Source organism: Myotis daubentonii, chromosome 1 (assembly GCF_963259705.1).
Source record: "Myotis daubentonii chromosome 1, mMyoDau2.1, whole genome shotgun sequence".
In the NCBI taxonomy this organism is placed as follows: Eukaryota; Metazoa; Chordata; class Mammalia; order Chiroptera; family Vespertilionidae; genus Myotis; species Myotis daubentonii.
In genome coordinates this window covers 37,474,146-37,499,549 of record NC_081840.1, presented here as the reverse complement: position 1 = coordinate 37,499,549, position 25,404 = coordinate 37,474,146, and the positions used below count along the sequence as shown (strand labels likewise).

The following is a 25,404-nucleotide window of genomic DNA, read 5'->3' as shown; positions in this document are numbered from 1 at the left end:
ACTTCATAAGTGGCTTCCATAATTACATTTTAGATTTCTATTATTTTCTAAGTAATTACAGTCACAACCATTTTTAAAAGAGCTGTATCTTTTACTCCACCTTGGCAACTCACCAATTACATATTTTTACTATGACAAATAAACCTCAAGGGAAACCACAAAAATCCTGACTGTACAGGCCCAGGTCTACCTGAAATAATTTTTAAAATCTTCTATCAAATTATCATCTTTTACCAATCTTTTTCATCATTTACCGAATAGACTGTCTGCAAAGCAATATACATATTTCAATTCATAAGCACAAGTTTGCCCTCAAAAACCTTTACCAGTTAAAGACTTTAATACAAAAATTAAGTGAACAAGAGTCATGAAAATGTTACCCTGAAAGCAATGAATGAGGCAATTCTGTTTTAACAGAAATATTTCCTTTTCTGATATCAAAGTCTTACCCAGATCCAGCAGCGATTTTTGTACCATCACTATTAAAGACCACATGATTTGCATTTGTGGTGAAGCGAGTCAATATACCATCTGGAACTCCTTCGGGAAATGTATGGACTTGAATAGTATTGTTAGATACTGCAGTGACCAATTTTCCACTCTAAAAGAAAAATATAAGAATATTGGCAAGACAAATCCAAATTGATTGGGAATCTCTCCATAGTTAAATATTTAAAAAAAAAAAAAAAACAACCAAAAACAAAAAACCTTATAAATATAGCACATGTAAAAAAAAATTATCAGTGTACAATTTTCCTGAAATGTATATTAGCAAGAAAAATTTATTTGCTGCCTTTAGAAAACTTCACCAGCCAAACATTTAGCTTCTGATTTTTCTTTTACTTCTGGTTAAGAAAAATATTTAATTAGTATTTTTATGGATTTCCAAGTGTCATTAAAGAAAAAAAAAGGAAATAGGAGAGCTTTTCAGAGAAAACATAGCTAGTCTGAGTGAGGGATGAGCACATTAGAAGATATAGCCACAAGGGTCACACTATAGTTTCCACACTAAAATAATTACATGTCTTTCTGGAATAGGATAAAATCTAAATGCAGAATCCACAGCACCTTCTTAAAAACACTAAATAGTCCTAGCTAATGTGGCTCAGTTGGTTGAGCATTATCCTGTGTACTGAAAGTTCACCAGTTCAATTCTTGGTCAGGGCACATACCCAGGTTGTGGGTTCAATCCCAGGTTGTAGCTAGCGTGGGAGGCAGCCAATCGATATTTCTCTCTCATATTGATGTTTCTCTAGATCAGTGGTTCTCAACCTTCCTAATGCCGCAACCCTTTAATACAGTTCCTCATGTTGTGGTGACCCCCAACCATAAAAATATTTTCATTGCTACTTCATAACTGTAATTTTGCTACTATTATGAATCGTAATGTAAATATCTGATATGTAGGATGCATTTTCATTGTTACAAATTGAACATAATTAAAGCATAGTGATTAATCACAAAAACAATATGTAATTATATGTGTTTTCCGGTGGTCTTAGGCGACCTCTGTGAAAGGGTCGTTAGACCCCCAAAGGGGTCGCGACCCACAGGTTGAGAACCGCTGCTCTAGATGTTTCTCTTCCTCTCCCTCTCTCTCCCACACCCTCTCTAAAAGCAATAAAAATATATTTTAGCCCTGGTCGGTGTGCCCAATGGTGTCAGTCTATGCACTGAAGGGTCATGGGTCGATTCCAGTCAAGGGAATGTACCTCAGTTGCAGGCTTGATCCCTGCTGGGCATGTGCGGGAGGCAACTAATCGATGTTTCTCTCTCACATTGATGTTTCTCTCTCTCTGTCTCTCCCCTTCCCTTCCAATCTCTCTAAAAATCAGTGGAAAAATATCCCCAGGTGAGGATTAACAAAAAAGAAGACAACTAAGTACACAAAAAATCTCAGGCTTCTAAATGATCAGCAGATACCACTGTTTTGCAGAATTTCTAGCTAAAAGTCATAAAAGGTTAAGGATCAGCCCCAAGTACTATAGTTTGATTACTTTTCAAAAAAAGAGATTCAGTCCCAACATACTAAATCATAGCCTACCAACCCAATAGAATTTTTGATTAACCATATGGTCAATTTATTAATTTTGATTAAATGATAACCACTAAGAGAAACAAACTAGTCAAGTTTGTTAATAAATATCCTCTATCAGACAGCAATACGTCTCAGCCACATCTGCACATTTAGGACCCTTGGCCTACCTATAGCACCTGCTTCCACTCCAGTGGAAAGAGAACTTGATGATAACAGTGACATGTTACCAAACAGCAAAATTTGGGAGAATGCATACATCTGTTTGAATGACAGTACAAATGTTTCAAATTTGAACTGTAATTATACATTTATCAAGTTCAATTACTGGAAAACTAGTGAAAAGTACTATTTATGTCTACATTATAACTACTGTAAGTAATTAAACAATCCACAATAAATTCATAAGGTTGAAGCAAAGCTGACAATAATCTAAATGTGAAAACAAGAGAATCAACAAAAAACTATAACCAATTCAAGACAACACTGATGATGCTAAGTGTTCTTTGGCAAAACTAGATACACCAACTATTCACGTGTGCACATCTACAAGAATTTTGCAACCTGGCTGTGCGTTTCTTGCAGACAGATTTCTTAGTAGAGTATTGATTAAGTACCCTTAGCTCTAATGAAGAATATTGGTAACTCTTTAACAACATGATAACTAGCCCTCTATTAATATTAAAGTATATAACTGTACTCATTTACCTGAAAGATCTGAATATAGAATTGAAGTCATTTTCTAACAAATCTACTGGGAAACCAAATCACTATCAGTACTCTGTCAATTAGTAAAAGTTTGAAAAAGAATTCCTGGTCAGGGCACATGGCAGTACAATTTTACATCAGTTGCTGTAATTGTTTTTAATACCTTCAAAGCACATGAATATGCCTTTTCTCCAACATTAATGGACTTAGGATCATCATCATCCAAGTCTTCCCAAATCCTCACATCACCATCACTTCCACAAGTCACAATACAACTGTGAAGGAAACACACTCATTAAAAAAAGTCACCCTGTTTTCAGTCCGATTTTTTTAGAATGCTACTTAGGTGGTTTTTTTTAAATAAAATCAAGATATTAGATAATATGTTTTCTCATTTTACATTCATAAGCCTCAATAACAAAGACTGCTAACCTCCTATGCTGTAAAGTAAAAGGTGAGTTTAATGTTCTCTTTAGTTCTTCTTTGGCATACTAGTAAGTCTTTATCTATATATATAAAAAGCCAGGATGACTGGTCACTATGACACCCACTGTGGCCAGCGAACCGCCAGATCAGGGGGCAGGGCCAGCTGGCCAACCTCCCACAGCCCCTCCCCGCAGCAGGCCTCACCCCTTATGAGCCCCCACCACTCTGATCATGGGCAGGGCTGGCTGGCCAACCACCCATGGCCCCTCCCCCCAGCCAGTCCGGCTCTGATCAGGCCCCAGTTGGGGCAGGCTGGCTGGCCAATCTCCCACCATCTCCTCCTCCCAACAGGCCCGGCCCCAATCCACTCCAATTGGGGCCAGTCCGGCTGGACCCCACCAGTGCATGAATTCGTGCACTGGGCCTCTAGTTTGTAATAATGTAAGAAGGATGAGTATGTAAATCTCTTAACACCAGGGACCAGGTCTCCTGTGCTAACCATTGTATCTTTAGCACAAAGCTGTCTGATATATAGGAACTTTGATGTTTGTGGAATAAATAAATGGATGCAAGAGTTCAATTATCCAAAACTGATTATGCAAATGGCTACCTATAGCTCTCAAATCTTATTTTACATATTGTCTTGCAAGTGCTTTTATTCATCCAGTATGTGTCCTACCTACACATACAAAAGCCAATGAAATATAAAAATAATATGAACAATGGCAAAGAAGAGCCATAAAAAGAATTGTGGATGTTCAGAAGAAAAAGATTAACTTCCACTTAGAAAATCAGAAGGGTGGTATTTACACTGGGAAGTCAAAGGACAAGTAGGATACGCTGACATTGGTGAAAAGAGCAGTTTCAAACAGACAAAACACATGAACCAAAGTATGAAGTTAGTAAAGCTTGTGGGAGTTTCACTAGAGCAGACAGTCCAAGAAACAGAAAGAAAATGTAGAATGGGATCATTCTATTTAGGATAACCTTAATGCCAGAGTGAGGAGCTTGGACTCTCTTCTATAGGAAATAAATAAGAGGACCATAAGTATGTTTCCCCAGAATATTCCTGGTTATGCATCCAGCTGGTTTAGCATTTATCCTTAATTAGTATTAGTTCCATCAAAATTGGTTGGGGTAAGTTTGACAGATCTCTTCTTTGCACTTCCAGCTTTTGTCATGATCCTGTTTTGTAATGTAACAAATGCAATGAATAGAGTTCTCCATTTAACACATAGGTAAATCTGAGAGACAACGGATGATAACTCATCTCCCCCTTTCCATTCCTTTCTTGATGCAAAGTAACATCTCCTTTCAAGGACAACAGGTGTTAACTGATAAAAACCAAAGTAAGGTCAAATATGAGTCCTTAGGGAAAGTGATTTTTTTCAGTACCCAGTGGTGATGGGAGAAACATTTCATATTGCTGTCTCTACCAACTATTTGGTCTACCAGCCACAAGAGATAATACAAAGTTGCAAATGCCAGTTGGTGGGACCAGTGGGAAATAATAGTAAAGTACAGGAGAATTAACAAGAAATATATGCAGGTCTTAGCTGGTTTGGCACAGTGGATAGAGCATCAGCCTGTGGACTGAAGAGTCCTGGGTTCGATTCCAGTCAAGGGCACATGCCAGGGATGCAGGCTCAATCCCCAGTAGGGGGCATGCAGGAGGCAGCTGATCAATGATTCTCTCTCATCATTGATGTTTCTATCTTTCTCTTCCTCTTCCTTCCTCTCTGAAATCAATAATATATATATATATATATATATATATATATATATATATATATATATATATATATATATATATTTTTTTTTTTTTTTTTAAAAAGAGAGAGAAATATATGCAGCAAACAGTTACGTAGTCTTTTGGAGAGCTTTTAGAGTAGTTTGAACATTCTTCCTACAGTATTTTTGTCATTTACTGTAGAAATAAAAATACTAATTCTATTATTGGCTATACTTTTTAATTTTCGCAAAAACAAAAAACTTTCAGTAGCAATAAACTGGAGAAAAATACTTCAAGTACATGTTTAATAAAAAATTAAATATTAATTTGTCTACTCCTCAAGCACTTGACAATAAAAGTGTAACTTGAGCCCTAACCGGTTTGGCTCAGTGGATAGAGCGTCGGCCTGCGGACTCAAGGGTCCCAGGTTCGATTCCAGTCAAGAGTATGTACCTTGGTTGTGGGCATATCCCCAGTAGGGAGTGTGCAAGAGGCAACTGATCGATGTTTCTCTCTCACTGATGTTTCTAACTCTCTATCCCTCTCCATTCCGCGCTGTAAAAAATCAATAAAATATATATATTTTTTAAAAAGTGTAACTTGAACAAAATCTTAGTTGACATTTACCATGGGGCCTAGAATGACAAGATTAACAACTCCTGAAGAAGCATCAGATCTACTTCATAAGTCCACAGGCTGCCTGAAAACCATGTTCTGTAGCTGCCCAGTGAGTGTGATCACGATGGACAAGTCATGATCTTGTCAATCATGACTATGCTGTCCAATAGAACTTTCTGATGATGGAAATGGTCTACATCTGGCTACTGAGCAATTGAAATGAAACCGAGGAACTGAATTTTTAATTTAGTTAATTTTAATTAATTTAAATCTAAATAGCTACAAGTAGCTAGTAACTACTGTACCGGACAATGCAGCATTAAGACAAATGACCAGCGCCAGCTGGTTTGGTTAGTGTCAGCCCATGGACTGAAGGGTGGCAGGTTCTATTCCTGGTCAAGGGCACATACCTCAGTTGCAGGTCCAATCCCTAGCCCAATAGGAACAAGTGCGGGAGGCAACTAATTGATGTCTCTCTCTCACCTTGATTATTTCTCTCCCCCGCCCCCCTTCCACTTAAATCAGTAAAAAAATCAGTCTGAATTTCAGTGAAAAAATATCTGCCAGTGAGGATTTTTTTAAGAACACACACACAAAAAACACGTTGTTCTAAATCAATTTTGTTCATTTTTCATTCTAAGTTTTCTAGTGTAAGTATGAAAAGTGAAATGATAGCTGTTAATGTGCTGTTTCCATTAGTAAAAGAGCTTTTCAAACAGTTAAATGATATTGGTTTTACATCAATGTCATCAAAGTTTTGAAACAGAAAATGAGTTAGATTAATTCCAATAATGGTTTAGTTTTCCCTTCAGTTTATGGAAACAAAATACAGCTTCATTATGTTGAAAGTGAAACACCTGACATTATGAGGAATTCTATCAAACTTCATTTGAAAAGTTCAATGCTAAAGATAAAATTCTTACTTTTTATAGTAACACTATATGTTCTCACAGAGCACAATACTGTAAGAACAATGTTCTTACTAATCTATAAAACTGAAATGTACTTGGAACTTGAATTATAATTCATAATTACGCCCAATTAAGCTGTGATAATATACCAATCAAAACAGAAGCCATACTTGTCAAATTTTTAAAAACATATTTTTATTGATTTCAGAAAGGAATGGAGAGGAAGAGAGAGAGAGAAACATCAATGATGAGAGAGAATCATTGAGCAGCTGCCTCTTGCATGCCCCACACTCCAGATTGAGCCCACAACCTGGGTATATGCCCTGACAGGGAATCGAACCAGGACCTCCTGGTTCATAGGTCGATGCTCAACCACTGAGCCATGCCTGCTGGGCTAGATTATATATTTAATGTTAAATTATCAATATAAAAGACTTTTTTAATGTTAAATATCACAAATGTTTTTTAGAAAAATTGTTTTGAAATAGTTTTTGAAAAGAAATATTATAGACCAAAACATAATAATTTGCTAATCAATAAATAATTCAAAATATTATCATTTTAATTGCAATTCTCTTGAAATCCTTATCCTCATTCTCAAAGGTGTCCTAATTTAGATGATAAATTAAGAAATCCCCTGTAAGTTTCTGAGAACCAGGACAAATTCTATTAATGTCTTTATCTTCCTTAGCACACATTTAACTACGAAAAGGGAATGATTTCAAAGGCATTTCTCACCATCTGGATTCTCTATCCTCACCGAGCAACATTGTTCCCTATCAGACAACCCACCCTAACCTTTCCATTGGGCCTCATGAGATTCATGGTCAGGCACCAGCAAAATTTCTATATTATTAGCTCTTTTTCTGAACATTCCTCTAAGGACACTGCTTCCTCTTAAGCCCTCTTAAGTGATGGCCGATTTCTTTTCTACATCCCTCTGGGGCCTAGAGGTAGGCCTTCCATGCATTTCATTCATTTCCACTTGAATTCTATTGCCGCACCCTCTTTTTAAAAATGAAATTTTTTAGAAGTTTGAAAATGCCATCAGACCACCTATAAATTCTTAAAGAGAAATCCCCCTAGTTCCCTAAGAATTTTTAGCACAAGATTCATTGTTATTTTCTATCCTATCATTATTCCTATCATTATTCTTAGTGCTTTCAACATCCTATCACTATCATTATTCTTAGTGTTTTCAACATCCATATAGGTGAAACCTTCTGATACTCGATCTTGCCCTCTGCCCCATCTCAGACTCTCATAGTGATAGACTAGATTTTGTCTTTACCAATATAATATAGCAACTGCTCCACAATCTCAACTTCAATCATCCTAATCACTTATCTTTATACCTGGCACCCTTAATATCCTAACTCCAACAATTTTTTAATTCTATTAGGACCTACAATCTAATGAAACTACCTTTTCACTGTCTCTCCTTTCAAGTTCTCACATCCCTCCTAAACTGGCTTAGATTCCATAGTCTGTTACTAAAATCACTCCTCTGCATCACCCTCAAAGCCCCCGGCCCTCTTTGACTTTGTCATATTTACCAGGCAAAATCCCAACCTTGGTTATATCCAACTCTCTGCCTATTAAAAAAATTTGCACTTGCAGAACTAAGTAAGGCTGAAAAAACCCCCACAAATAACCGAGTTATATGTCCCGCTATATTCCCTGGTTCATTCAATTAAATTTATGATCACTAACCTGAAGTAGGCCTTTAGAGCTACACAGCAATCCCACTATATTCCCTGGTTCATTCAATTTTCCATCTCTTCTAACTATCTCTCTCATATCTATTTCTCGTTTCAAACCTACACCTCCTCCCTACTTTCAAATGATGACTTCATGTCCTATTCACTGAGAAAACAGAAGCAATCTATAGAAATTGTCCACATGTTCTCCCCATCCCTTATAGAAGCCCCTTCCCGCCACATGAATTTGATCATGCTCCTCCTCCATTTGGCCAATCTCTCCCTCTAGTACCCAATATACTAGCCCCACACCTAATCAGGACATCACTCCAGCAATCTTCTCTCTTTCTGCTATGAAATCAAGTTATTCTTCTCTATTGGATCATCTCCACGCATATATATGCTGTAATCTTTCTCACTTTATAACAAAACAAAAATCTTTCCTGACCCCACATTTCTACCCAATTATCCTCATTCTTTGAGTGCCAGACTCACTAACTCCAAATCCTCCCTTTCCATTCTCTTGATTCTACTGCTACAAGATTTTTTCTTTTTTTTTTTTGATTTGAGAGAGAAAAAGAAGAAAGGAGATAAGGAGAGAGGGAAAGAGAAAGAGACATCAATTTTGTTGTTTCACTTATTTATGCATTCATTAGTTGCTTCCTGTATGTGCCCTAACCGGAGATCAAACCTACAACCTTGGAGTATCAGGATGGCACTCTAACCAACTGAGCAACCTGACCAGGGCAAGGTTTTCATTCTTACCATTCCATAAGAAAGCTCAAGGTCATCCATGTCCTCCACATCACTAAAGCTAATGGTGAATTCTCCGTCCTGAATTTGATCCACCAGCAATATTTAACATAGTTTAGTATTTCCTCCTCAAAATGCTTACTTCATTTGGCTTCTAGAAATCATTCTTCTATCTTGGTTTTCTATTTTCCTTGCCAGCCCTTCTTGATCTCTAAATATTTTTAATTGTTCCAGGGCTTAGCCCTTGATTCTTTTTTCTTAATTTCATTCATTCCTTCCCTAGGTGATGCCATCCAAGTTCAAAGCATTAAATACCATCTCTATATTGGCAACTCCCACATTTAGATTTCCAGTCAAGACCTCGGTCCTGAATTCCAGAAAGCACCAGCTAAAGATGTAGATTTCTATCTCCAGTTCACATTTCTTCTCTGAGCTTTAGACCCATTTACTCAGCTGTCTACTTCTCTCGTTGAATATCTCAAAGACATCCTTCCTACACTAAATCATGTCCAAAAGCAAACTCAATCTCCACCCCCATTCTACCACTGAAATATGCTTTTCTCCAAGCTTTTTAAACATCTGTGAATGGCACCATTACTTCCCCATCTAGAATCACAGATGTTATCCTAGACACTTCCCTCTTCTTTGTCCTTAATATCCATCCATCCTGCTGATTTCACCTTTTTTAAAATATATTTTTATTGATTCCAGAGAGAAAGGGAGAGGTAGGGAGAGATAGAAACATCAATGATGAGAGAGAATCATCGATCAGCTGCCTTCTGCACGCCTCTTACTGGAGATTGAGTCCACAACCCAGGCATGTGCCCTTGGCCGGAATCGAACCCAGGACTCTTCAGTCCCTAGGCCAAGGCTCTATCCACGGAGCCAAACCAGCTAGGGCTCATTTCACTTTTTAAGGATTTTCTGAATGTATCCTGTTTTCTACATACCCATGTTTACTCTAGTCTGAGCTTCCATTACATGAACCAGACTAAGGCAGAGACCTTCTAATAGTCTCTCTGCATCCACTCCTACTCCTTTTCTTCCATGCATCCTCTCAAAAACAAGAGTCTGGCCCTAGCCGGTTTGTCTCAGTGGATAAAGCGTCAGCCCACAGACTAAAGAGTCCCAAATTCAAGTCTGATCAAAAGCCTGTACCTTGGTTGCAGGGTTGATCCCTGGCCCTGGTCAGAACTCATGAGGGAGGCAACCAATCGATGTGTCCCTCTGACATTGATGTTTCTCTCTGTCCACTCTCTCTAAAAATCAATGGAAAAATATCCTCTAATGAGGATTAACAATAACAACAACAACAAAAGAGTCTGATCATATCTCCTCTCTGCTTCAAATCTTTAGTACCTTCCTACCATATGAAGTCAAGATTCCTTAATAAAGCCCAAAAGGCGTTGGACAGGACGCCTACCTTCACAGATTCATCTCATGTCAATCTCTGCATCACAATCCACATTTTAGCATCACTAGCTTTCCTTCAGTTCTTTGAGCATACCACAGCCCCTATTCCCCTGGGGCCTTTACACATGGTGTTCCCTCTTCCTTGAACGCCAACACCACCACCCACTGCCACCACCTATCTCTTTATACTTCTTAATTACTACTCAGTCTTCAGATCTCACCTCAAAAAACACTTCCTCATGCCCTGGCCAGGTAGTTCAGTTGGTTAGAGCAGTGGTCAGCAAACTCATTAGTCAACAGAGCCAAATATCAACAGTACTTCTTCAAAATAGACTCGCCCAGGCCAAAAACCGACTTCTGCGCATGGGCCACAAAGTTTCAAGCGCGCTGGTATTTTGTGGAAGAGTCACACTCAAGGGGCCAAAGAGCCGCATGTGGCTCGCGAGCCGCAGTTTGCAGACCACTGGGTTAGAGCATCACCCTGATAGACCAAGGTTGCAGTTTCAATCCCCGGTCAGGGCACATATAATTATCAACCAATGAATTCATAAATAAGTCTAACAACAAATCAATGTTTCTCTCTCGCTCTCAAATATCAATTTAAATAAATAAAAATAAATACTTCCTCAGAGAAGCCTTCCCTGCCTCTTCAAACTACATCAACTCCCCTTCAGTTAGGCTTATCGTTGCACATATCATTTCATACTTCTGAGTGTAATTCTAAATGTACATTTATTTTATGTAATTAATCTGTGCTTGGTGTCAATCTGAAAAGACCCTGAAGTCAATGAAGGAAAAGATTGTGCTTCGTTAACATGACTGTATCTCTAGCTCTCAGTGGAACAGCCACGTACACATTTTTTCAATGAAAAAAATCAACACAGACAAGACAGGGGAAGCCACAGAATTAGACAGGGCTGCATAGGAGTGGGATTTAGAAAGATAAAAGGGACCACGACAGCCCTGGACAGGCGGCTCAGTCTGTTGAGGGGTCCACCCTACACCAAATGGTGGCAGGTCAGATTTCCCATCAGGGCACATACCTAGGTTGAGGGTTCAATCCCCACCCCACCCCCCTTTTCCACAACTCTCTTCCTTCCTCCCTTCCTCTCTCTTTAAAAATCAATGAAAACATATCCTTGGGTGAAGATTTAAAACAACAAGGTGGGGGGTAGGACCAGAATGACCCTGGGAAAATATCACCATAGGGACTAAGCAGAGGAAATAAATTGGGGGGGGGGGGGTGTAAAACCATCAGAAAGTTAAAAACAACAAAAAAGGAAACAGCATCACGAAAGCCAAGGGAGGATAACATACAAAAGAGATAGAACGGGCCACTGAATTTGACAAGTAGGCACCTACCAATCCGACAGGATAGCCCGTGAGATGCTGTGAGGAACTGAACAGAGGTGAAACACAGAGGAAAGCGCGCGTCTTTCCAACTCCCCTGGAAGCAAGATTTTACACTCATCAACTTTTTTTTTTTATATATCCTTCAACTACCAAGACAGTCCGTATAGAATAAATCTAAGGAAAATATGTGTGCCACTTTATATTTCAACCTTATTTCTCTATATTGGTACGAGTCATGTTAGGCTGACTGCTCATCTAACACATAAGAATAAATGTTCTAATATTTACACCTGAAACGTTTTTGTTTTTTTGCTTCTCAAAGTACTTTACCTCCCCGAATCGTCAAAACAGACATCCGTGTGTCCCTCTGTATGTCCGTATCTCATCGGCTTCTGTGTGGCAGGCATCTTTTCCTTCGCCTCCCTGGAAATGTTTTATCACATATAGTATTATTTTAAAGACGAAAAAGCCGGGGGCTGGGGGACAAGGGGGTCAGCCTCCCCACGGGCATGCTCCCGGCAGCCCCTCTTCCCCCACCCGAGTGGCACAAACAGAAAAAGCAAACGGAGGGTCTGTCAGACAGTAATCCTGGAAGAGGACACTCTTCTCTCCGGCGCGAGTAGCGAGAGAAGGACTCACCAAGCCGCCGGAGCCCCGCGACAGGAGAGAGCACAGGCAACCCCGGCGCGCGGACGCTTCCCGCGCTCGGCGCGCTCGCCCCACTGCGCCTGCGCCGCCCCGCCCACGCCCGGCGCTAATCCCGGCCCCAGGTCGCGGGCTGGTGACGTCAGCTGCGAGGAAATAGCCGGCTGCCCGGGGGAGGGAGGAAGACAGGGGAGGGAGCCCGACACGGAAGTGGGGGTAGCGTCTGGGGAGCAGACGGAGGCGGTGACCGCGACGTAAGAGACGGGAACCGGGCGCCGAGAGGTGGGAGCTCGCAGGAAGGCCACCGCCTCGGGAGACCTACATGAGGTGCAGGAGTGGCTGGGCTTCCCTTCTCCACCTCCGCGAGCACCCAGACTGATGGCGATGGTGATGGCGGCTGCTACTCGGACAGCCCCAATGAAACTGCGCTCGGAGCGGTGAGTGGGGGAAGGGTGGTTGCTGCCGGGCCTTGGGGATGGGGGTCCGCGCCTACCTTTCCGGCTCTTCTCACGTGCGACCACGTCCGCGACCCTGAACGGGTCCAGCCCTTCCCGGGCGCCCGGCTGGAGAATGGCATCTTTGGGCATCTTCTCTAGAAGAGAGGGAGGCAAGACCTTTCTCGAGCCTTTGATCTTGGCATCCTTCGCACCCTCACCTGGTCGTTTTTACAGAGATCAGAAGGAGGGAACATTTAATCACAGTGTTCGGTCCCTGAAGGTATGGCGAGTACATTAACGCGTAGTCTCGGGGACTCCACATATATCCCTGAAAAAGAAAGTTGGGTTTCCCTGTTCAGACCCCACTTAAGTTCACAGAAGTGCGCATTTGGATCTAAAAGAAGAGCTAGAACGAAAGTATATTGTTGAATACTTCGGTCCTTGTGATCGTTGCTAAGGTCTTGGTCATTGAGTTGATGCTTTGCTTGTGTCTTCACGTTCTCCATATTAGTAGACGGGTCTCTGATGAAAACCTTCACAGAGTGTGTGTGTGTGTGTGTGTGTGTGTGTGTGTGTGTGTGTGTGTGTGGTCCCCCACACAGCCTCAGTTATACATGGTTTAGGACATAAGTGAGACGTTTTTATGTTGTAGAGATTTCCCTGTTGTTCTTCTGTCTCGTTCCGTTTGGTAAGGTGGCACACACAGAGTGAAGACAAACCGGGGTATTGTTCCGCCGGCGGTGGCATTGTGTGTGTAAAGGGCTGTTTTGAGAGCCGGGGCTCCAAACAGGCTCGCTAGATACTGGGGTTTGCTGTGTGAATGAAGAGGAAGAGTGGTTAGCTGAAAAAAGAACTTGGGATGTGTGGGAAATTAACCAACCTAGTGTCGAATTCCCCAGTGAAAGGTACCTGAGACAATCCATCTGAGTTTTTTAGATAGACCGACTGACAAAATTTTTTTTTTTATCAAAGTAAATATCATTGGATAGACAGTAGGGGTCAAGCCGAACTCCGACATTGTTCATCTCAATACTGAATAAAACATGATGAGACTTCAGTGTAGGCACTATTCAGAGCTCAGCATAAGAAGAATTTGGAAATTGGAACAAGAATTATAGCTATGAAATGCCCTAACTATAATGTCTGTGATACCATTTGACTTTAAAAATATGAATGCGGTCCACACTTATGTCATTTCGCTTTGCTTAGCAATCAAGCCATTTGATTCATAGGCTAAAGCAAATTTTCCTTTACAAATTTCACATGTATGAAAAGAGCTTGTGCCTTACAGTCAAACAGCCCTAGGTTTTAATTTTGATTAAACCCTGAACACGCTCCTTTATTTCTCCAGATTGTCAGGTTTCTCATCCCCAAAATGAAAATGATACCTATCTCCACCAAACTGCTAAAATATATAGGAGATATTCATGGATGTATAAAACTAATTATTATTAATGTGTATTGGGTGGGCATTTGATGGTTTCGTTTAAAATGGAGTCGGTTTAAGTCATTATCCTGTAAAAATTTTCAAATATTAAAAGATGTAATCTTGTTTTTGCTAGTGTGTTTTTACAATTCTGTTTCTGTTTCAGTCAAATGCCTGCAAATTTTAATGTCTTGAGTGAGTTCATGGTCTTCCTGAGGAAAACAGACATTCAAATATGTATGAGATGATAGTGCAGTAATGAAATGTGTGTAACTTAAATGTTAGCAAGATTTCTGGTTATTTAAGATTACATGGCTTTTTAAAAATAAATCGATGTAGTTGTCTGTCACTGATGTAGCTATCAAAATTTTCCAAATGGATGTGTTTATCATTAACAGTGCATGTCTCACAGAAGTGAGTAGCTGAATGAACTCACTGAAAATGATGCCAAGGTCAGATTCAATTGCAGTGAAGTTAGTTAGCTCTGTTCTGTTGTGACCATTCATAGTACCCTTAGGCTCACAAATATTATTGGTCTCAAGGGCAATAGAAGGAGAAAACATGAATATATTACCATTTGACTGATGGTGGTATTACCTACATAAATAATAATATCACAGTGTTAGAGTCAGTTTATCCAAGAGGCATATTAGTATTGCCTTATGGAAGGGGTTTTAAGTATACCTTTTCAACAAAATATGTACTTTATATAAAAGTCATTGATCCTGTGAAAGAGAGTGTAACGATAATTGAAAAAACATTGAAGGGAGTTTAGAAATTTGTATATATCTGAATGTATCCTAAAACTCACCAGTCTTTTTAATTTATTTTTTAATACGTTTTTTATTGATTTCAGGGAGAGGAGGGAGAGAGAGAAACATCAATGATAAGAAAGAATCATCGATCTATGGGCTGCCTCCTATATGCCCCCCACTGGGAATTGAACCCAAAACCTGGGCATGTGCCCTGATCAGTCATAGCTCGACACTCAACCACCGAGCCAGACCAGCCAGGCTCACCAGCCTTTTAAATTTATTTTGGGGGTAAATAATACTTGCACGTGTACAAACCTTCTAGGATATAAAAGGGAATACAGTAGAAGTCCTGCTCCTAGCTACTTAGCTCTGCTGTCTAAAAGCAGCCAGTATTTGAGTCTTGTGTTGTTATATTGACACTGGATCCTTATGACAGCAAGACAGATATAATCCCTGTTTTAGTGATGAAAAAAACTGAGACTCAGAAAGTTTATAATTTGTTCAAGATCACACTCCTACCAGATGTCAGAGCTACAAATAGAAACCAGGTCTTTTACCTTCTGATCTAAGGTAGTCTTACTACACTGCTCTCCATATCATAACTATTGCCATAAAACTTAGAATTTAGTGACACATACCAAGACATTAAAGCAATTTTATTTAAGTCTAGAGACACCTTTCACTAGGTTATACATAAAACTTGTTCCCAAGCTTAAATATAAGCATATGTAATTATTATAAAGCAATGAAAAGAATCCTTATATAATAAAAGGCTAATATGCAAATTGTCCCTTCTACCGGGAGTTATACCAGGGGGTCCGTGGCCCCTCCCCCCAGCTGGCCCTGCCCCCGATCGCCCCTCCCACCCCATCAGAGGTGGGGCAGCCCGGCCAACCTCCCACTTCTCCCCCTGGCCATCCCAGCCTGATCAGCTGGCCAGACCCCACCCATGCACAAATTCATGCACCGGGCCTCTGGTAATCTATAATAACTTAAAAGCAGTTTGCCTTCTATTTCTGTTGACATCTATTACTAAGTTAGCTTGCAAAAACTACAAAACTTATATACATCCATAATATTTTTAAAATGTTTTAAATATTAAGACTTTTTAAAAATAGCTTGTTTATTATCAGAAGTAATATACCAGTGAAGTGCTTTATGATATTTCAGAAATGCTGAAGTCTCTTCAGCCTCAGTTTTTTGAAGTATGTTTTTGTGCAGATTTTCTAGCCTTATATATAAATAACCTTTGTTTAATCTCTTTCCTTTTTTAATCTTAATTTTGCTACTTTTCCACCTTTCATTTTTAGAAATTAGCTTCTACATGAAAAGTTATGAGTAATAATAGAAAGCAGCTAATACGTATTTTCATTAAGCTCAATGTGTGCTGCTTTTGTACATTTTAATCCTGGCAGTAAAAACATGAAGCAGCTGACATTATCCAGATTTTACAAGGGAAATACTGAAGCTAAATGAGATTTTTAAAATCAGTTGACTAGTAAGTGACAAAATTTTAATTTTAGTTTGTGTTTGATGATTTAGTAGCTCATGCTATTTCACCTGTACCATGCTTCATTTTAAATAGAGTATAGTGAAAAACTATAGGTTATTATTTTTTATGGAGCTTAAAAACTTTAAAATTTTGTCTTTAAACTAAATTGCTCTTAATAGACTGCAAGAAAACAAGCCAAAATGTCTAACTTGACCACCTAATTGAGTTACAGTTGACCCTTGAACAACTCAGGATTTAGAGGCCACAATCCCCTGCCCTCATGGTCAGTCAAAACTCTGAATATGACTTTGACTCTCCCAAAACTTAACCTACCGTTGCCCATAAGCTGTCTATTAACACATATTTTGTATTTTATATGTATGTATATATTCTTACAATAAAGAAAATAATATTAAAATCATGAGGAAGAGAAATACATTTACAGTAGTGTATGTATTTATTGGGGAAAAATTCCACATATAAGTATACCCATGCAGTTCAAACATGTGTTACTAAAGTGTCAACTGTATAATGTTTTTCCTTTTTTGTTGATGCATTGATTGATTGATTGTTTCTTAGAGAGAGAAAAAGAGACATGGATTTGTTGTTCTACCCATCTATGCATTCATTGATTGATATTTGTATGTGCCCTGACCGGGGATCAAACCTGAAAACTTGGCTTATCGGGACGATGCTCTAACCAACTGAGCTACCTGGCCAGGGCAGGTATAATTTTGATTCATTCACACTGGATGGCTGTTGTTGTGTTGGCTGTTGTCATTTTTTTTTAATTTAACAATCTTAAGTTACTAGTAAAAAAGTCAGTGCCCCTGACTAAGTAGTCAGGTATTACATGTTTTAAATATTCTTATGGCACACTGGTTGAAAATTGCTGCTCTGGATTAACTTCTTTAAGTTACAGGTTACTAGACTTTTCTCTTTATCTTTAGCTACCATGTTCAGGAAATGTACAATAATGTTAATAGCCCAAGTTAAATATTTCCTTAAAATTTATTCCCCCCCAAAAAATTATGGTAAGCCAAATATCCGAAATCATTGCTTATGCAGGTTTCCTTTTATTTATTTTTTTAATGTTCATGTTTTTTAAAATCTTTATTGCTGAAAATATTACATATGACCCCTTTTTTCTCCCATTTACTCCTTATAAGCCTGCCCTCTGGTCCCCCACCCTAGGCCTTCATCACCCTATTATCTGTGTCCATGGGTTATCCATGCATACAAGTTCTTTGGTTGATTTCTACTCACCCACCCACTTCCACCTTCCTGCTGAGATTCTATAGTCTGATCCATGCTTCTGTGTTTCTGGATCTATTTTGTTCATTAGAGTCCACATATGAGTGACGTCATGTGATACTTGTCTTTCTCTGACTGGTTTATTTCGTTTAGCATAATACTTGCCAGGTCCCTCCATGCTGTCTCAAAGAGTAAGAGATCCTGCTTTTTTATTGCTGCATAGTATTCCATGGTGTAAAGTACCACAGCTGTTTTATCCACTCATCTACTGGGCTGTTTCTAGATCTTAGCTATTGTAAATTGCACTGCTATGAACATAGGGGTGTATACATTCCTTCTGATTGGTGTTTTGGGTTTCTTAGGATATATTCCTAGAAGTGGGATCACTGGGTCAAATGGGAGTTCCATATTTGATTTTTTGAAAAACTCCATACTATTTTCCATAATGGCTGCACCCCACCAGCAGTGTACTATGGTTCCCTTTTCTCCACATCCTTGCCAGCACTTGTCATTTGTTGATTTGTTGATGGTAGCCATTCTGTCAGGTGTGAGGTGATACCTCACTGTCATTTTAATTTGCATCTCTCTCTAATGACTTTGAGCATTTTTCATATGTCTCTTGGCCATCTGTATGTCCCCTTTGGAGAAGTGTCTATTTAGGTCAGTGGTCCTCAACCTTCCTATTGCCGCAACCCTTTAATACAGTTCCTCATGTTGTGGTGACCCCCAACCATAAAATTATTTTCATTGCTATTCATAACTGTAATTTTGCTACTATTATGAATCGTAATATTAATATCTGATATGCAGGATGTATTTTCATTGTTACAAATTGAACATAATTAAAGCATAGTTATTAATCACAAAAACAATATGTAATTATATATGTGTTTTCCGATGGTCTTAGGCAACCCCTGTGAAAGGGTCGTTCGACCCCCAAAGGGGTCGTGACCGACAGGTTGAGAACTGCTGATTTGGTCCTTTGCCTATTTTTTAATTGGATTGTTTTTCTTCATTTTTTTTTTAAGTTAAATGAGTTCCTTATATATTTTAGATATTAACCCTTTATCAGATGTATCATTGCCAAGTATGTTCTTCTATACAGTGTGCTCCCTTTTCATTTTGTTGATGGTTTCTTTTGCTGTGCAGAAGCTTTTTAATTTGATGTAGTCCCATTTGTTTCTCTCTAAATATATATTTCTTCTCATTACAGCAGTCCCTTTAGCATTTCTTGCAGTGCTTCATGGTGACAAACTCCTTTAGCCTTTTTTTGTCTGGGAAGCTCTTTATTCACTATCTGTTTTGAATGATAACCTTGCTGGATATACTAATTTTGGTTTTCAGATCCTTGCTTTTCATTACTTTGAATATTTGTTGCCATTCCCTTCTGGCCTGTAGGGTTTCTGATGAAAAATCAACTGACAGCCTTATGGGAGCTCCTTTGTAGGTAACAAATTGCCTTTCTCTTGCTGCCTTTAAGAATCTCTCTTTGTCTTTAATTTTTGGCATTTTAATTATGATGTGTCTAGGCTTGGGCCTGTTTAGGTTCTTCTTGCTTGGGACTCTCTGTGCCTTCTGAACTCGTGTGACTATTTCCTTCACTATGTTAGGAAAGTTTTCTGCCATTGTTTCTTCAAACACATTCTCTATCCCTTGCTCACTTTCTTCCCCTTCTGGCACACCTATTATGCAAATATTGTTACAGTTTATGTTGTCCCACAGCTCCCTTAAACTGTCTGGATTTTTTATTGTTTTTCCTTTTTGGTTATATGATTAAGTGATTTTTTTCTATCCTGTCTTCTAATTCACTGATCCGATCCTCAGCTTACCCTAATCTGCTGTGTATTCCTTCCACTGTGTCCTTTATTACTGCTGTGTCATTTTTCACAGTTATTATACCTTTTCTTATGCTATGGAGCATCTTTGCCATCATTATTTTGAACTATGTCTGATAAATTTTTTATCTCCATTTCATTTAGCTCTTCTTCTGGAAAATTATCTTGTTCTTTTGTTTGGGGCTTGTTTTTTTGTCTCCCCATTTTGGCTGCCTATTTGGGTTTGTGACTATGTATTGGGTAGATCTGCTACACCTCCCAATCTGCAGTGCAGGTCAATGTTGGATGCTGTTTCTGACTGGCACTGGGTATCCTGTTTGGAGCTATCAGCAGTCCACCGCTTGTGGCTCCCTCTGCTGGGGCTGGGTGCCTTTGGAAAGGACCAAGATGTACACCATGGTCTGCTTTTCCTAGCCCTGGGCCCAGAAGGAGATCAGGCAAAGACTCAACGCCTCCAGAGATCCTCCTCTGCCTTCAGTCTGATTGTATTCAGTTTTGATTAGCCTTAGGCTATCGGCCACTGGGTGGGGTGAGAGGTTTTCCAACAGCGTAGGGTAATTGCTTCTTTCTGCAGACTGATTGTTATTCTCAGTTTCATAATGGGCCTCAGAAACTCCACAGATGGGGCAAGGAGTTTTCCAATAGGGTGGGGCAACTGCCTTACTCCCAATCAAAAACCACCTGGATAACAAAGGTCCACTGGAGAAAGATGTCCTCTGTAGCATGAGGGAATGACTCAGCACAGGAAATCAGGGTATCTGCCTTCTGACATCTAATTCCAGAACCCCCATTCTTGGCTTCTGTTCACACAGCTCCAGTCCATTCTTTCCTCCCTCTGCTGGAGTCCAAGGTGAGTGGCTACACATGAAATTTTGTGTGTTGGCCCTTTAAGAGGCTGTCTTTGACTGGCAAACAGCAACCCTGCTGCTTTTCACAGACAGATGTTATGTGTGTACCTTTTTCAATTCTGGTGCTCTGGGCTGGGGAGCCCACCTTGGGGTTTAGACCTCAGAGTTCTCGGTGGAAGTCCCCACAACTGAGATATACCTCCAGAACTCCAGCCCATTTGTGCCTTCACACCTTCCACCAGTCTCTGTGTGATTTCCACTTTCCATCCTTGGTTATCAGGGTTCTCTCCAGCTAGCATTCAGCATAGTTTTTCTGTATTTTAGTTGTAATTCCAGTTTGGTCCCGGAAGCGTGTTAGTGTAGCATCGACTTACTCCGCCACCATTTTGAGTGTCCTCTTAAGCAGGTTTCTTAACTGAAGAACCTTTTGGAACCTTACATAAAAGCAAACTGCTTTTAGGAAAGTAAGTGAGAAAATGGGAGAAGAGAAGGAGGGCACAGTAATACTAATTGAGTCCTTTTATTTTTGTAATCCAGTTAAGTCCTGCCTTGGCTGCGTAGTTCAGTTGGTTAGAGCATCATCTCAGTACATCACGGTTGTGGGTTTGATTCCTAGTCAGGGCACATACAAGAAGCAACTAGTGAATCCATGGAACAACAAATAAATATTTCTCTCTCTCTCCCCCCCTTATCCCTTCCTCTATGAAATAAAAAATGAACAAAAATAACTCCAGTTAATGTCCATGGGCCCTGATAGCATGAAAAAAGGAGACACAGTTGACCCTTGAACAACACAGGTTTGAACTGCACAGGTCTACTTATATGTGGATTTTTTTTCAATAAATATATTGGATAATTTTTTGGAGATTTGTAACAATTTGGAAGAACTCACAGATGAACCACATATCCTAGAAGAATTGAAAAATTAAGAAAAAGTTAAGGATGTCATAAGTGCATAAAATATATATAGATACTAGTCTATTTTAACTTATACTACCATAAAATATACACACGTCTATTATAGAAAGTTAAAATTATTTAAAACTTTCACTCACAAACATTTACAGATTATACATGATGCCCTTCACAATGGAGAAATATAAGCAAACAGATGCAGTATTAAGTCATAACTGTATAAAACTAACTGCAGTACATACCGATATAATTTCATAGCCACATTCTGTTGCTATTGTGGTGAGCTCAGTTGTGAATAATTGCTTAAAAGGCTGTGTGATGCTAATCATCCCACTGTGATAAGTTTGTCTCTCTAGTAAATTCTGTATCATAGTAAAAAGTGATCTCTCATGGTTCTTGATATTTTTCACCATATTTAGTGCAATACCATAAACCTTCACAACTTGGTACCCATATGAAGTGCCACTAGTGATCTTAGAAGTGCTCCAAAGAAGCAGAGAAAAGTCATGACATTAAAAGAAAAAGTTGAATTGCTTGATATGTATCATAGGTTGAGGTCTGCAGTTGTGGTTGCCTATCATTTGAAAAGAAATGAATCCAGTGTAAGGACTATTGTAAAAAAAAGAAAATAAAATTTTGAAGCTGTAGCTGCTGCTTACACCAGTAAGCATGAAAATCTTGCACTTTTTGTGAGATACTTTTTTATCTTGTATTGAAAATGCAGCTTTTATGTAGTATTGCAATAAGAAAGACATACTTATAGACTCTAATATGATTGGAGAAAAAGAGAAGTCATTATATAACAACTTAAAGCAAAAGGAAGGTGAAGGATCTAAAGCTAGAGAACTTCATGCCTGCAAAGAATAGTTTGATGATTTTAGAAAGAGATTTGGCTTAATAAATATCAACAGGAAAAGCAGCTTCTGCCAACCAAGAGACAGACGAGTTCCCAGGGGCCACTAAGAATGTAATTGAGGAGAAAGAATATCTGCCTGAACATATTTTTAATGCAGAGCTAATAGACACCACACCAGAGAAATTAATAGAAGATGACTTGATGGAGGTGAGTGTTTCCAAACCAGAACCAGATGATGAGGAAGAAGATGTAGAAGAAACAGCACCAGAAAACAAAATGACATTAGACAGTCTGGAAGAAGGGTTTTGATTATTCAAAGTGGCTTTTGACTTCTTTTTATGACATGGACCCTTCTATTATACAGACACTGAAACTAAAGCAAATGGTGGAAGAAGGTTTGGTCCCTTATAGAAATATTTTTAGAGAAATGAAAAAGCAGAAATATCTGACAGAAATTACAATGTATTTTCATAAACTTACACTCAATGTGCCTGCCTCTCTTGTCTCCCCTTCCACTTCCTCCATTTCTGCCTCAGCCACCCCTGAGACAGCAAGACCAACCCCTCCTCTTCTTCCTCCTACTCAACCTAAAGACAAGGATGAAGATCTTTAAGATGTTCCACTTCCACTTAATAATTAATAATCATCATGTTGTACAGTTAATAAACTTATCTGTTCTGTGTGCATGTGAAACTCTACTGTGTGGCTAGAATTGTTTGAGGGGTTTTTTATGCATCATCATTACCTAAATATTCATTGTGTAGAACATCATGTGCAAAACTTGTATTGTGAAGGGGGTAGCCTGTCCTTACATAGACATAGGTGAATGATATTTAACATGAAATTAATAATATGTTAGTTTTCTAACTGCTTTATAACTTGCCTTCCAATAATTACATTACTGTACAGCATGCCTCTCTTACAATTGGAGAAACTGTTTATCAGCCTATCATCACAAGTAAGTGGTTTTAAAATATACATAACAATGTTTCCAATACTGTATTATAAATATGACTGTAATGTTATATGCCATAAAAATTTTATAACAGTTCATTCATTAGTGTATAGGCTAGGGTACCATGAAGTAATGGTATCAATTAACACAAGACTACCATAAAGCGATCATATTGCTGCTTCTTCATTGTCAGTGCATGAATCATTATATCTGTAAATAAATATGAATTTCTTTTAACGTCTTTTCATTTTTTTATGTCTGGTGTTAGTAATACTTATATAATATCTATGGGTTTTTTTGGTATTATATAAGATCATATTGACGTCGGTACTGACAGACAATTCATTTTGTAAGTGGATGACATAAACTTAACAGTATCCATAAATACAGCACTGTATTATAAATGTATTTTCTCTTCCTTATGACTTTTTAAAAAAATTTTACTTACTGCTTTGAGAGAGAGAGAAAGAGAAACATTGATTTGTTGTTCTACTTACTGATGCATCCATTGGTTGCTTCTTTTTTGTTTGTTTGTTATTCCTCACCCAAGGATATTTTTCCATTGATTTTTAGGGAGAGGGAAAGACAGAGAGAAACATCAATGTGAGAGAAACACATCAACCAGTTGCCTCCTGCACAAGCCCCAATCAGGGCCCAGGGCAGGGAGGAGCCTTCAACCAAGGATGTGCCCTTAACTGGAATCAAACCTAGGACCATTGGTCCACAGGTCAACACTCTATCCACTGAGTCAAACTGGCTAGGGCAGTTGCTTCTTGTATGTGCCCTGACCCAAGATTGAATCTGCAACCTTGGCATTTTGGGATGACTTTCTAACCAACTGAGATACCTGGGCAGAGTTCTTTATGACTTTCTTAATAACATTTTCCTTCCTCTAGTTTACTTTATTTTTATTACAAGAATATAGTATACTAGAGGCCCGGTGCATGAAAATCGTGCACTTGTGGGGAGGGGGTTCCCCAGCCTGGCCTGTGCCCTCTCACAGTGTGGAACCTCCACAGTCGATCTCCCCAAAGAGGTAGGCCCCGCCCACCTATCCAGGGCTCCTTGATGGATTGCCCCAAAGAGGTAGGCAGGAGCCGGGTGTCCCACCCCCAGAGTCCCCGCGCGGAGCCGCCGACACCCACCTCCGACGTCACCACACAGAGCCTCGGGACCCCTGGCATCGTCTCCCTGCCGCGCACACAGCATCAGGTCCCCACCCACCCATGTGTGCCCTCTGCACACACAGCCTCCTGGTGATGGATTGTTAAGGCGTAAGGGCATGATGACCACATAAGCTTTTATTAGTATAGATAATACATATATGGTATACTAATACATAACACCATAACATACTACTGGGGTTCTTGTTCCGGCATTAAGAAGGGTTCAGCAATCTGGAGAAAGGCTGTGTGTGTAACCATAAAGAGTCCAGAGACGAAGCATAATTTTGAAAGGCATTTGGGGGTCAGAGGAGCTTAGCTAAAAGGAACTAAGATCTCCTCATCTCAGGACCCCATGCTTTTTATTAACACAAATTGTCCTGAGGCGAGGTAGAGATATACACTTAAAAGGGTCAGGGTTTCATATACAGAGTCCATTGTCAGATTGGGGGAATTAGCCTACCGCTGTTCTGGTGTTTGGCCAGTAGGAGGCAATAACATGTAGATTAAGATGCCCTGAGCTGTCTGGCAGCAAACAGTCATCCCTTTTCAGGTTTGGAGAAATGCCTTTAGCCATTCCCAACAGGTGACAACATATGTGACTCAGCCCTTGTTGAGTTCACAAGTTCCATCAACCTTTTGATGAAACTCTTAAAGTTATGACATGCTAGAATTGGCTTCCGGCACATCCTATCTAATAATAGACAAACATGGTAATTAACCGTACCTCTGACATGCTTCCCATTGGCTAATCAGGGTGATATGCAAATTAACTGCCAACCAAGATGGCGGCTGGCAGCCAGGCAGCTGAAGCGAACAGGAGGCTTGCTTGCTCCAGTGATGGAGGAAGCCAATGTCCCCCGCCTGCTGCTGCCAGCCTCTGAGTTGTACTCTAAGCAACTATGTTGCAATTATAGAAGCTAAACAAACCCCAGAAACCTGCTTTCAGCCAGCCGGGCCTCAGAGCTGGAGCTGTAACAGTGTTTCAATTATAGAACCCAAACAAACCCAGATACCTGCTTTCAGCAGCCGAGGTCTCAGAGCTGGAGCCGAGCCTCAGAGCTAAAGCTGACTCTCAGTTCCAGTGACAGCCATAGGAGGTAAATAACTCCCAGAATAAAAAGAAAAAAAGAAAAAAATGAGAGGTTGGGAGCTTCAGTCACCCGCCAGCCTG

The 25,404-nt window shown here is 39.5% G+C and overlaps 2 protein-coding genes across 3 annotated transcripts in view; one reads left to right on the top strand and one right to left on the bottom strand.

The window, feature by feature from the left end:
* Positions 1-12,362, bottom strand: part of WDHD1 (WD repeat and HMG-box DNA binding protein 1) — a 53,883-nt gene extending 41,521 nt beyond the window's left edge. The window contains exons 1-4 of one of the 2 annotated variants that reach the window (XM_059695305.1): positions 12,289-12,362; positions 11,980-12,072; positions 2,907-3,018; positions 450-601 (exon numbers count right to left, since the gene is read on the bottom strand). In XM_059695305.1, coding sequence (XP_059551288.1) covers positions 450-601; positions 2,907-3,018; positions 11,980-12,056 — 341 coding nt within the window. In that variant the 5' untranslated portion in view covers positions 12,057-12,072; positions 12,289-12,362. Of the gene's footprint in view, positions 1-449; positions 602-2,906; positions 3,019-11,979; positions 12,074-12,288 lie in introns of those variants that run through there. The other variant, XM_059695308.1, reaches the window with a different exon arrangement.
* An 86-nt stretch (positions 12,363-12,448) lies between these two features.
* Positions 12,449-25,404, top strand: part of SOCS4 (suppressor of cytokine signaling 4) — a 30,160-nt gene continuing 17,204 nt past the window's right edge. Inside the window, exon 1 of the mRNA XM_059695282.1 lies at positions 12,449-12,731. The gene's annotated coding sequence lies outside the window, so the exon portion shown is untranslated. The remainder of the gene's footprint in view (positions 12,732-25,404) is intronic.